The sequence below is a fragment of the Pogona vitticeps genome, chromosome 5, assembly GCF_051106095.1.
Source record: "Pogona vitticeps strain Pit_001003342236 chromosome 5, PviZW2.1, whole genome shotgun sequence".
NCBI classification, from domain to species: domain Eukaryota; kingdom Metazoa; phylum Chordata; class Lepidosauria; order Squamata; family Agamidae; genus Pogona; species Pogona vitticeps.
In genome coordinates, this window is record NC_135787.1 from 158757185 (window position 1) to 158770158 (window position 12974).

Here is a 12974-nt window from a genome sequence, read left to right on the forward strand (position 1 = left end):
TCTAAACTTTAATCACGCCCCTTTCTTTTCCCTCATAATTAATAGGGCCCAAATACTTCGTTTCTCTATATACCACTACTCTAAAATACAGTAATCTTCTTTGTGTACAAGAACTGTAAACAATATTCCAAACGGAGAAAGATACAAATATAAGCTGTAAGCTTTATTTCAATCAACTTTCAAAAATTCCCGTTTCTAAAAATTGCTTTTTGCCGCAACTACCCCACATGGAACAACTCTTCCCGACAGCTCCTGCCCAGTTCAGAGGCCACTCGTCAGCGAACCCGTGAAACGGAGCACTCCTCGGCCCCTTTCGTTTCCACGACACTTATTTTGGCACGCCCTCTTTTTGTCCCTTATTAACGGTCTCGCTAAGAGGTCTTCGAAAGGACGCTCGCGCGCTTACTGAACCCGCGCACGCCCTCCTCTCTCCTCACGCAGCCGAACCGGCCGTTGGTAGGGGCCGCCTTGGACGAAACCGGCGGTGGCGGTGGGCGGGGCTTCCTCCCCATGATTTCCGGCCCTGGCGAGGGCGCCCTGTTTTCTACCTCCCTTCCCCGTGACAGGAACGGGAGGCGGCAGCGGAAGCCGGAGTGGAAGTGGCCAAGCTGGGTTCCGTTGAGGTGGCTGTCATGGTGTAGTCGCGCCCCGGGTCGACACCGGTCAACCAGGCCCCACGGTGGGCGCTGCACCTTTTCTCCCGGTGGAGGTGAGCCGGTGGGGCCTGCCGCGGTGGGGGGCGGAAAGTGGCCTTGAGACCCAGACGCCGGGGAGGGCCTGTTTTCACCACCACCACCACCACCCCCACAGTCGCCAACAGGGCCTGCTCGATAGAGAGTCTTCTTCTGGCCAGACTTGGCCGGGAGGAGGATTTGAAGGCCCTTCGGTGCCTTCTCCCGTTCAGAAACCGTCCCCAAGTGATTGCCGCCGAGTTTGGGGAAAGGGGAAGTCACGGTCAGATCCGCCCGCCCCCCTTAGGCAATATCTGCACCTTTTGTACCCACTTCTAGCTTCACGAAGAGCTGTTCCTATTTGTTGTGGGGTTGCTCTAGGTTCAGAAATACCTTTGTTTGTGTGTTTAGTCGTGTCCGACTCTTCGTGACCCCATGGACCAGAGCATGCCAGGCCCTCCTGTCTTCCACTGCCTCCCGGAATTTGGTCAGATTCATGTTGGCCACTTCCTAGCATTTCTTAAATGTTGCTGAGCTTACTCACTCGGAGGGGGTGGGCGGACTTTTGTAGGACTGGTTCCAGCTGTCAACTGATCAAAGTTTTTTTTTAAGAAGGCGAGAATGCTTTTATATTTAGGCGGTTGGCCACTCACTAAATGCATTAAAAGTAGCAGGGATGAATTGTGTTCAGCATAATTAGTGCCTAGCAGAGGCATGTTTTATTTTCAAGACATATGTAATGGTCTGTATCAGTATAAGCACACACATGCTTTATGTTCTGCTAAGAGAAACTAATATATCAAATAGATGATAAAACTAAGGTACTTAAGCACATATTGTATCCCTCACCTCCTCACTGGCTTATTGCAGCATCTGGCAGAGCTCTTGTTGTTTTTTAGTCATTTAACCCCATGGACCACAGCACGCCAGGCCCTCCAGTCTTCCACTGCCTCCCAGAGTTGGGTCAAACTCATGTTGGTAGTTTCAGTGACACTGTCCAACCATCTCATCCTCTCTCGTCCCCTTCTCCTCTTGCCTTCACACTTTCCCAACACCAGGGTCTTTTCCAGGGAGTCTTCTCATCTCATGAGATGGTCAAAGTATTGGAGCCTAAGCTTCAGGATCTATCCTTCCAGTGAGCACTCAGGGTTGATTTCCCTCCGAATGGATACGTTTGATCTTGCAGCCCAGTCTTTAAACCAAATTTCTTGTTCCAAGGAAATGGCCTTTATAAGATTACTACTGAATGAAAAATAAATGTAGTTTGGTGCTTAATATATAATGGGCCTTGAATTTTCAGATAAATGTTTTGATATTATAGCTACATCTCCTGCAAAACAGTGAGTGAAACATGAATGAAATGAAAACTGCTGTCTTTCGGTGCTGTTGTCCAAAGTGAACTTACCCTTTCCCCCCTAAAATAAGACCTAACCAGAAAATAAACACTAGTGTGATTTTTCAGGATGCTCGTAATATAAGTCCTACTCCAAAAATAGCTCGAGTTAAGTGAAACTCCGCCATCCACCATTGTGGAGCAACCAGAAGATGACATGACTGCATTTGAATAAATGTAGATGGTTGTACATGACAAAAATAAAACATCCCCTGAAAATAAGTTCTAATGTATTTTGGAGCAAAAATTAATATAAGACCCTGTCTTATTTTTGGGGAAACAGGATACAGTACTAAGAATGGAACAGAACTGAATACTAACATATGTAGGGAGCAAGTATCAGCAGGCTACTTGGACTTTTTTTGATTGGCCAGGATTTACGTGGGAGGAGAAACCTCATTTGTTTCAGTTGGAATGACTTCATGGAAGACATTTTTAGGATTTCACTGTTAATTGTTCAAAAGATAAGCTAGAACAGATTTTCCAATGCTTGTGGAACATGATACAAACAGATGACTAGATTATCAGAGTTCATTGAACCCATATTATTGCAAATTGAATAGATATGTCTGTGTGTAAATGTTAGTATTAGTATGCAATGCTTGGGGGGGGGCTTTGAAGATAATTTGGAAATTTCAGTTGGTTCGAAATGCAGCAGCCAAGTACAAGAAGCATATAACTCTCTGCTACAACAGCTCCACTGGTTACCAATCTATTTCTGGACCCAATTACAAGTTCTGATTATGATCCATAAGGCCCTCTACAGTTTGGGTCTAGACTATTGGAAGAACTGTATCTCCCCGTATGAGCCTTTCTAGCCCTTAAGATCTTCAGTGGAGGTCATTCTCTCAGTCCCATTGCCATCACAGGTGTGATTGATGAGAACATGAAAGAGGTTTTTGGCTGCTTCCATGTTGTGGAATTCTGTCCTTCAGGAAGTTAGATTGCCCCCTTCCTTTTTATCCTTTTGATAGATAAAGATCTGCCTTGTCATGCACATTTTTAATAACTTTGAGTCCATCCTGGATGCTGAGTTTTTATTCTTCTAAGTGTTTTTAAATGCTTTGAAATTTTTATTTTATAATTGTTATTAATTTTATGGTATGGTTTTTAACCTTGTCATTTTAACCTTGTGTCTGTCGATGGCCATATTTTCTCCGACGGAGACAGGTCATTGAAGGGACACATCTAACTGACTAGAATTGGAGCCAGTAATAACCACAGTGTGCAGCAATACAGGATTGCATATCATCTTGGTGTGCCACTCAGTCCTTACTCTTTTTCCATCTTATGCTTTCACCCACTAAGCAGAGGGTGAAATGATTCCTGGACAGGCAGTCCAAAGATTGGAGTTGGAGAGAGACTATAGCAGTAATGGCTAACCTTTATGAGCCCAAGTGCCCAAACAGAGACACAAAACTAAATTATTTCTTTCAAAGTGCCAACACTGCAATTAAATCTGAATACTGATGTTTTAGTTTAGAAAAAAACAACTCATACAGATGTCATCACCTTTTGTCTTCAAAACATATCAATGATACAAACACTTTTTTATTGAAAAATAACTATTAACTCTAGTAAATGGAAACAAATATCAAAGTAATACAAGCCAGGTAATTTGTACAAACTTAAAATAATTATATGCATGTATTTTTTTGATAAGGGATACTCAACTTGGCATGCTTTTGCACAATGTGATTTTTGATGTATGCATGCTGATAATTTGTCAAACCTTGGCCCATATGCTGCTGGTTTGAGAGCAACATATGTAGCACCCAGACAACCAAGATAGTGTGGTTGCTGACCTTGAGCCAGACATCCTAGAGAGTGAAGTCAAGTGGGCCTTAGAAAACATGGCTAACAACAAGGCCAGTGGAGGTGATGGCATTCCAGTTGAACTATTTAGAATCTTAAAATATGACACTGTTAAGGTGCTACACTCAATATGCCAGTGAGTTTGGAAAATTCAGCAGTGGCCAGAGGATTGGAAAAGATCAGTCTACATCCCAATCCCAAAGAAGGGCAGTGCCAAAGAATGCTCCAACTACTGTACAATTGCACTCATTTCACACGCTAGCAAGGTTATGCTCAAAATCCTCCAAGGTAGGCTTCAGCAGTATGTGGACCGAGAACTCCCAGAAATACAAGCTGGATTTCGAAGGGGCAGAGGAACTAGAGACCAAATTGCTAACATGCACTGGATTATGGAGAAAGCCAGAGAATTCCAGAAAAACATCTACCTCTGCTTCATTGACTATGGATCACAACAAACTATGTCAAGTTCTTAAAGAAATGGGAATGTCTGATCACCTTATCTACTGAGAAACCTAAATGTGGGACAGGAAGCAACAGTTAGAACTGGATATGGAACAACTGATTGGTTCAAAATTGGGAAAGGAGTAGGACAAGGCTGTATATCGTCCCCTTGCTTATTTAACTTGTGTGCAGAATACCTCATGCGAAAGGATGGACTGGAGAAATCCCAAGACAGAATTAAGTTTAAATGTAATGAGAAGAAATGGACATACTGGAAGAAATATCAGTCTCAGATATGCAGATGATACCACTCTGATGGCAGAAAGTGAGGAGGAATTAAAGACCCTCTTAATGAGGGTAAAGAGGAGAGCACAAAAATTGGTCTGAAGCTCAACATAAAAAAAACCCAACCAAGATCATGGCCACTGGTCCCATCACCTCCTGGGAAATAGAAGGGGAAGATATGGAGGCAGTGACAGATTTTACTTTCTTGGGCTCCATGATCACTGCAGATGGTGACAGCAGCCATGAAGTTAAAAGACACCTGCTTCTTGGGAGGAAAGCGATGACAAATCTAGATAGCATCTTAAAAAGCGTCACCTTGCCGACAAAGGGCCACATAGTCAAAGCTATTGTTTTTCCAGTAGCGATGTATGGAAGTGAGAGCTGGACCATAAAGAAGGCTGACAGCTGAAGAATTGATGCTTTTGAATTGTGGTGGTGGAGGAGGCTCTTGAGAGTCCCCTGGTCTGCAAGGAGAACAAACCTATCAGTTCTGAAGGAAATCAACCCTGAGTACTCACTGGAAGGATAGATCCTGAAGCTGAGGCTCCAATACTTTGGCCATCTCATGAGAAGAGAGGACTCCCTAGAAAAGACCCTATGTTGGGAAAGTGTGAAAGCAAGAGGAGTAGAGGATATCTGAGGACGAGATGGATGGTCAGTGTCATTGAAGCTACCAACATGAATTTGACCCAGCTCTGGAAGGCGTGCCCTGGTCCATTGGGTCATGAAGAGTCAGACACGACTTAACGACTAAACAACAACAACATTTATAAAGCTTATTAAGTACATTGAAATTCTGGACTTGTTTCCTCCGAAGTAAACCACCGTCAGAAAAGCAGCTATATATAGGAGTGCAGAGTTTTAATACACATTTCACTTATTTGAAATGTAGAGTTGGAAAAGAGTTTTACAGATAGCATGACTTGTCAGAAAGATAAGTAAAGCAAATTAAGTGTGGACTTTCACAACAAGCTAAAATAACCAAACAAAGGGTACTGTACTACCATCATAAGAAGCTCACTGGAAAAGGCAGCAATGCAAGAAAAAGTGCAAAGCAAGAAAGACTGCACATGAGATGGATTGACACAATAAAGAAACCCACAGTCTTTTTTGATGTTGCAGTCAAAGTAGGACCAGCAGCAGAAAGACAGGGATTCAGATTTTGGGAATAAAATGTGATACTTTTGCCTGCTTTGGGGATGATAAATAGAGAAACACGATTGCTCCATACTTCATACTTCTGTTGTTCTCAGCAGAAACTGCAGAGCTAAATGCAGTGGCAGTTAACAGTTTTTAGTCAGTCTCCCTCCCTCCCTCCCTCCCTCTCTCTCTCTCACACACACAAACACATCCTCGCTCCCTCCATTTTGTACATGCATGTAAACAAGCTTCATGAAGTTCACGTTCCTTCCCTCAACTGGAACTTTCCCTCCTTGAATCAGATCCCTTTTTTCAGTTTTGAGAGTCTCTCTCTCTCTCTCTCTCTCTCTCTCTCTCTCTCTCTCTCTCTCACACACACACACACACACACACACACACACACACACACACACACACACACACACACACACACACACACACACACACAGCCTCCATTTTGTACATACATTTAAGCAAGCTTGATGAAGTCACATGTTCCTTCTTAATCTAGAGCCTTTCCCTCCCGCTTGCAGTCACCTCTGGGTGGAAGCAGTCATTCACAAGCCCCGGATTGACTGCCAGGTGCCAGCTGTAACCAATCAAGCAGGCTTATCTCTGATCTCTTAAAGAAGGAGTGCCGGAACCAAGGAAAATAGCAGGAAGAGGTAGCTAACGATGGTGCAGTTTGAGGTTCGGTTGTGGGGGCGTGTAGTGGGGGGTAGTGCTCTGCTTGCATGCCAAGGGAGACATCTCCACGTGCCACCTGTGGCATTCTTGCTATCGGTTCACCATCCCTGATCTAACTGAATCAAATGTTTATTTCAACATGCATATACAGTCGTAACTTGACTTACGACTATTAATCTGTTCCAGAAGATGGACATAACTTGAAATGGTCATAAGTCGAGGCATCATTTCCCATAAGAATGAATTGAAATGCAATTAATTTGTTACGGCCGAAGGGGAAAAAAATCACCAAAAACAATCACTGCAAGACTCATTGGAAACGCGATTAATCCCTTCCAGCTGAAGCGGGGAAAGAAAAGCAATCAAGCATGCAAGACCCATTGGAAATGCACAGAAACAAACGGAGCAGATCAGAAATGCACAGAGAACAAAGGGGGCAGGTTGGAAATGCAGGAAAAAAAAGGAAAAAGCAAGGGAAGCATGCAGGACCCATTGAAAACGGGGGGAAAACCCAAAAGCAACCAGCCCTCCCAAGACCCATCAGAAATGGGGGGAAGCAAAAAAAAACCCAACCCCCCAAGACCCATTGGAAATGGGGGAAAAACCCAAAAAGCGACAAAACCTCCCAAAACCCATCGGAAATGGGGGGGAAGCCAACAAACAAACCCCCCAAGACCCATCAAAGCACAGAAACATAACCCCTTCAGCTCAAAACCATGGTGCAAAAACACTCAGAACAGTTTTTAAAAAGCAGAAAACAGCACCTTACTTTACCAGACAGCCCGAAGCATCCCTGCAAACACACACACACTCTCTCTCAGAAGCAGAAGGAGGCCGTCCCAAGCCTCCTACGATGCACACTCTCTAACTGCTGGGGTGAAAGAGCTACAAAGAAGCAGCGTCGTTGCCACCTACAGTTAGAAATTTGAATTTCCTGCCTTTTTCCCCTGCCTTTTTCTGTTTGTAAGTGGAAGCTCTGGTTGCAAGTAGAAGCATAATTTTGTGTCTGGAGTTGGTCGTAACTCGAAATGGTTATAAGTAGGGACGTTTGTAAGTTGAGGTACGACTGTACTTCAGTAAATACAGAATGTTATGCCTGGCTGCAGGATTCTACCAAGCGTACAAAAAGAAATAGGTAGATGTGGACCGGATGTTTTGTATGGGTGTGATGGATTACGTTTAGCATTAGTGATGAATTTGTGCAGTCTCTGCTGAAGAACCAACTTTTTTCATAAGAAATGTTGTAGGAATTATCTGTTAGCAAGTGGCCTTTCAGAGAAAGCAGAGTTGATAGATGGAGATGCTATCATTTATTTTAGGTTGAAGAATCAAAACATTACAATATTAGCACAATATTATAGAATGGTAGAATTGGAAGGAGGTAATGGATTTTGTAACTTAACAAAATATCAACAGATTGGAAGTATAAGAAGAGCTGTACTGGATCAGGCCAGGGCCCATCTAGTCCAGCTTTCTGTATCTCACAGTGGCCCCACCAGATGCCTCTGGGAGGCATAAGACAACTAGATACCTGTCTCCTGATACCACTCCCCACATCTGGCATTTTGAAGTACCTTTCTTTTAAGCCTGGGGGTTATACATCTCCATCATGGCTTGTAACCTGCAATGGACTTTTCCTCCAGGAATCTGTCCAAACCCTTTTTAAAGGCATCTAGGCTAGATGCCCTCTCCACATCCTGTGGCAAGGAGTTCCACAGATTAGCAACACACTGGGTAAAGAAATAGTTTCTTTTTTCTGTTCTCACTCTCCAAATATTCAATTTGAGTGGCTGTCTCCTGGTTCTGGTATTGCATGAGATGGAAAAGAGTTTCCCTCTAGCCACTTTATCCATCCCCTGCAGAATTGTACAGTGGTGCCCTGCTTGATGACGATAATCCGTTCCAGGAAAATCGCTGTTAAGCGAAATTGTCGTCAAGCAAAAAAACCCCCATTGAAATGCATTGAAAACCGGTTCATGCGTTCCAGTGGGGAAATACCTCATCGTCCAGTGAAGATCGTCCATAGAGAATCGCCGATAAGCTGTTTAAAATCGCTGTCTTCCAAAGCAGGGATCCGGAAAGCAGCCATTTTGCGGAACCAGAAAAATCATCGTTTATTGAACAAATGGTTTGTGAAGCAGGCTCCTAATCAACGTAATGCGAGAAAACCCATTGGAACCATTGTTTTGCGATTGCAATAGCGATCACAAAAAACTCATCATCAAGCAATTTTGTCGTCAAGCGGGGTCATCATCAAGCGGGGCACCACTGTATATGTTTCAGTCATGTCCCCCCTCAAGTGCCTTTTCTCTAAAGAACCCCAAACACTGTAGCCTCTCCTCATAAGGCAGGTGCCCAAGCCGCATCATTTTAGTTGCTCTCTTCTGCATCTTTTCCATTTCCACTATGTCTTTTTTGGGGCGCGGCGACCAGAACTGTACACAATACTCCAGGTGCAGCCTTACTAGCATTGTGTACAATGGCATTACAATGTTGGCTATTTTATTTACAGTCTCCTTTTTAATGATATGCTATAAAAACCACCTGTAGCTGAGACTTGTAGGTATTTCTCCAGCCCTTGATGAATAATTTAGGCACTTGTTACTCTTCTTTTTTATTTAAATAGAATGACTCAAAAGAACCAACCCAACAACGCTTTATAATATTCATCTCTCCAATCTATATGGTACATAATTAGATGAACAGATACTTAGCTTCCAAACCTGATATACTGTATAGCTCTGCTTCCAATTTCCAACATAGTTTCCTCAGAACTACATTATGTGAATATCTTTCTACGAGCTAAGTATTCATTTTAGAGTCCACTGAGATTGTACCATTAGCCTTCCCCAAACATGTGGAAGCAGAATTCAGAAAATCAAGCAATTATTTGACATATTGATGAATTGATTGATTTTTTTTAAAAAATGTAGTTTTTTATAGTTCAGCTTCATTTTGTTCCTTACATATTTTGTGCAAATGTATCCCTCTATATTTGCATAGCAAGGAAGAGTCTTGGGTCTGTTTCTTCATACTAAGTTGAAATGCAGTTGCTAATATCAGCTAAAGTAGATCCATTGGCTGAAAACTCGTAGTAAGTTACAGCTAGAGTAGGTCCATTGAATCAGTTCATTTGAAGAGTTGACTTGGTAAATCCCCATGGATTCAATGGGCCTACTCTAGTTGTACCTTTGACTAGATTTCATCCATTATATCAGTGAGATTAACCTAAGCATTGATGTACCATTTAGCATTTTATTCAGTGGACCTATTCTATTTGGGACTAACAAGTAGTTAGCTATACCAGAATAGACACTTTGGACTGTATCCAGAGTTGATTTTTGCTGACACTAGCATCTGTTGACCAGGTGCCCCTTTGAACTCTCCTTTTTAAGGAAAGTGAGGATTCAATTTCACCTTTTCTACCTGCAACACTGCCTTCCAGAGATTTCCACAGCCTTCTAGAACAGGGGGAGGCTGCAGAAGAAGGAATTTAAAATGCCGTATCCTTCATTCTATTTGCAGGATTTCTTCACTTTATCAAAAGCCTAGTGGGAATATAAAATGTTCTTTTGTTTGTGGGAAGAAAACTTTGGAGCCAACGCCATTTATTTAAACATCTGAGAATATTTCAGCATATTTTAATTAATTAATTATCCATTTGTTCTTCTAAAGCAGGGGTCTCCAAACTGTGGCCTACAGGCCACATCTGGCCTACTTTGCCTTTTTATCTGGCCTGGCAAATGCCGCAGGCTCAGATCTGTTCCCTTCAGCCTGTGCATGTGTGTGTGCTTTCCTTCGCCCCTCAAAAATGTGTAAAATATGTGATATGGCCCTCATGCTGAAAAGTTTGGAGTCCCCTATTCTAAAGGTATGGCAATTAAAGATATTATGTAGCACATTTTAACAGAGTTCAGTAACTCATCTTGTAGATCAATTTGTGAGCTTTTGTCAAATTTGTGCTACAAATCTGGATCCTCGAGTCTAACTTGCAATCAAAGGAGGTTCTTATTCCAGTGGTCAAATGAATTTCTGCAGTCTTTTGAGCTCGACTTTTCACTTCTGCCTTAATGTAGATTGCTTAGTCTTGTGGTTGGTCTGGCCTGTTTTTACAAGAGACATGCCTTTCTTCTCTTGCAACAGCTGATGATTTAATTTTTATTTCCTGTAACATCAGCTTCAGAGAGAGAAAAAACTAATTTTGAAATGCACCTTTCTATCATTTTGTACTTAGATGCATATTTAAGTGTTAGGTGTAACTTAAGTACAGTGGTGTCCCGCATAACGGGCGCCCCGTTTAACGAATCCGCATAGCGATGGCTTTTTTGCGATCGCAAAAGCAATCGCATTGCGATGATTTAGGTAGTAAAAATCGCTTTGCAATGATCGGTAAGCTGTTTCACTTACCGATTTTCGCATAGCGATGTTTTTGGAACAGCTGATCACCGGTTCCAAAATGGCCACCCGCTGTGTTTTCGCACCCATTCCTCACTTGCCGGGCAGCGAAAATGGCGGCCGTATGGAGGATTTTCACATAGCGGTGAGTTTACAGCCCATAGGAATGCATTAAACGTATTTTAATGCATTCCTATGGGCTTTTTTGTTCCATATAGTGACAAATCCACATAGCGACAATTTTTCCGGAACGGATTATCGTCGCTATGCAGGGCACTACTGTATTAATTATTTACACTGAATGTATCCGATGAGGAAGCATAAAATTATGAAATAGACTGTGTAAATATGTAATGTTTATTTTCTGTTTAGGAAAAATTTCAAGCTAGATTCTGAGAATTCTTTTTGTTGTAGGCAGAGTACCGTCATAATAATGGAGTCCATGCTAAACAAATTGAAGAGCACTGTTACCAAAGTGACTGCAGATGTCACTAGTGCAGTTATGGGAAATCCTGTCACCCGAGAGTTTGATGTTGGCCGACATATTGCTAGTGGTGGCAATGGGCTTGCTTGGAAGATATTTAATGGCACTAAAAAATCAACAAAACAGGTAAGATTGTAACTTTTTGTAGTATGTTTCATGAAAGTTATTAAAGAGTATGTGTATTAATTGCTGAAAAAGTAGACACAATGTACATATTATATTCATGTAAGATATACCGTATGTATATACAGTATACATATACAAGTTAGGTTGTTAAAATGCCTTGATGTATAATAGATTGTAAGAAAATCAAGAAGAACTAAATGTTGTAAAAAAGTTTTTTTTTCATTTTAATTTCTTAAGGAAGTGTTCTTAATTTCAAATCCTTCCTACTTAACTGTTTTTGTGTGCATTTGCCTTGATATTACATTTATAGGAACTGTATTTATTTTTGGAGTAAATCACCCATTAGTTTGTGAGATTAGTGGCTCATGTTCTAAAACTATTATTATCGTGATTATTTTAATTATTTTATTTTAATTAAATAGATATAAGTTTTTTCTGGGAAAGTATGGTAAAAGTATAATAATAATAATAAAAAAATACATAATAGAAAAATAGACATGAATTTTTTTTCAGAAAGACGCTTTTGAAATATAGCAATCTTAACCATGCCTTTGATAACTCTATTTGTGTTTGGGTCCGAGATGACAAAACTGATAAATAGTTAATACTTTGGTAGTTGAATGGGACTGCTGTATCTGTGTCATGAATTAACCAATTGTTACCTTAAGGAGAATTTTGATATATGTAATATTTGCTTTGGTTGTCCCACTGCAGTTTGAAATACAGCATTGAGCTCTGCCCAGCCCTTGGATATCAGTATCAAGGATAAAACATTGATCTCCATACAGTGGGGTCTCGACTTACGAACTTAATCCGTATTGGAAGACAGTTCTCAAGTCGAAAAGTTCTTAAGTCGAATCCGTATTTCCCATAGGAATGCATTGAAAACCATTTAATCCGTATCTGCTCTTTTCGTCCATAGAAACTAATGGGAAGCTGCTATTCCGCCTTCTGCCACTAGAGGGGGATAATTTTTTTCTTTTTTCCTTTTAACCTAAGATGACTTAGCTTTAAAAAAAAAGGGAAAAAGAGTTCGTAACTCGAATCTAAGTTCGTAAGTCGAGTCCATATATTCCTATGAGAGCGGTTCGTAAGTCGAAACGTTCGTATGTCGAGCCGTTCGTAAGTCGCGACCCCACTGTATTTCCCCTTTTCCACTGAACTCTGGCTCCATTTGTCTAGGAACCTTCAGTGTCAGCCTGTTGGGGTAGTATTTTTGGATATTGTGATGCATATCATGGATAGAGACATACGGGTTTGTCTGTCAGGAGATGATTTCCTATAGTAGGCCATTTTTTGAAGAAATGCTATTCTTATTGTCATGGATAGGATGATGTTTGGCCATAGTAACATAAGCCTTAGTCACCTACGTTGTATATGGAGCTGTTTTTGAAGAGTGTTCAGAAGGTGCAGGTAGGGCATAATTCAGGGATCAGAACATTTTCAAACATATTACACTGATGCCATGCAATCTATATTTTCTTTTTGTTTCCAAGCCCAAGTCAAGGTATTGATTATTTCCTATAAAAGGCTTCAG

General features: G+C 41.5%; 1 protein-coding gene across 4 annotated transcripts in view; it reads left to right on the plus strand.

The window, feature by feature from the left end:
* Nucleotides 1-539: 539 nt before the first annotated feature.
* SCYL2 (SCY1 like pseudokinase 2) overlaps nucleotides 540-12974 on the plus strand; it is a 38460-nt gene continuing 26025 nt past the window's right edge. The window contains exons 1-2 of one of the 4 annotated variants that reach the window (XM_078376071.1): nucleotides 540-709; nucleotides 11242-11437. Coding sequence is in view for 1 of the 4 variants with exons in the window: in XM_020803321.3 (XP_020658980.2) it covers nucleotides 11261-11437 (177 nt within the window). In the remaining 3 variants the exon portion in view is untranslated. The remainder of the gene's footprint in view (nucleotides 710-11241; nucleotides 11438-12974) is intronic. The other 3 variants (XM_020803321.3, XM_073000232.2, XM_078376070.1) reach the window with 3 other exon arrangements.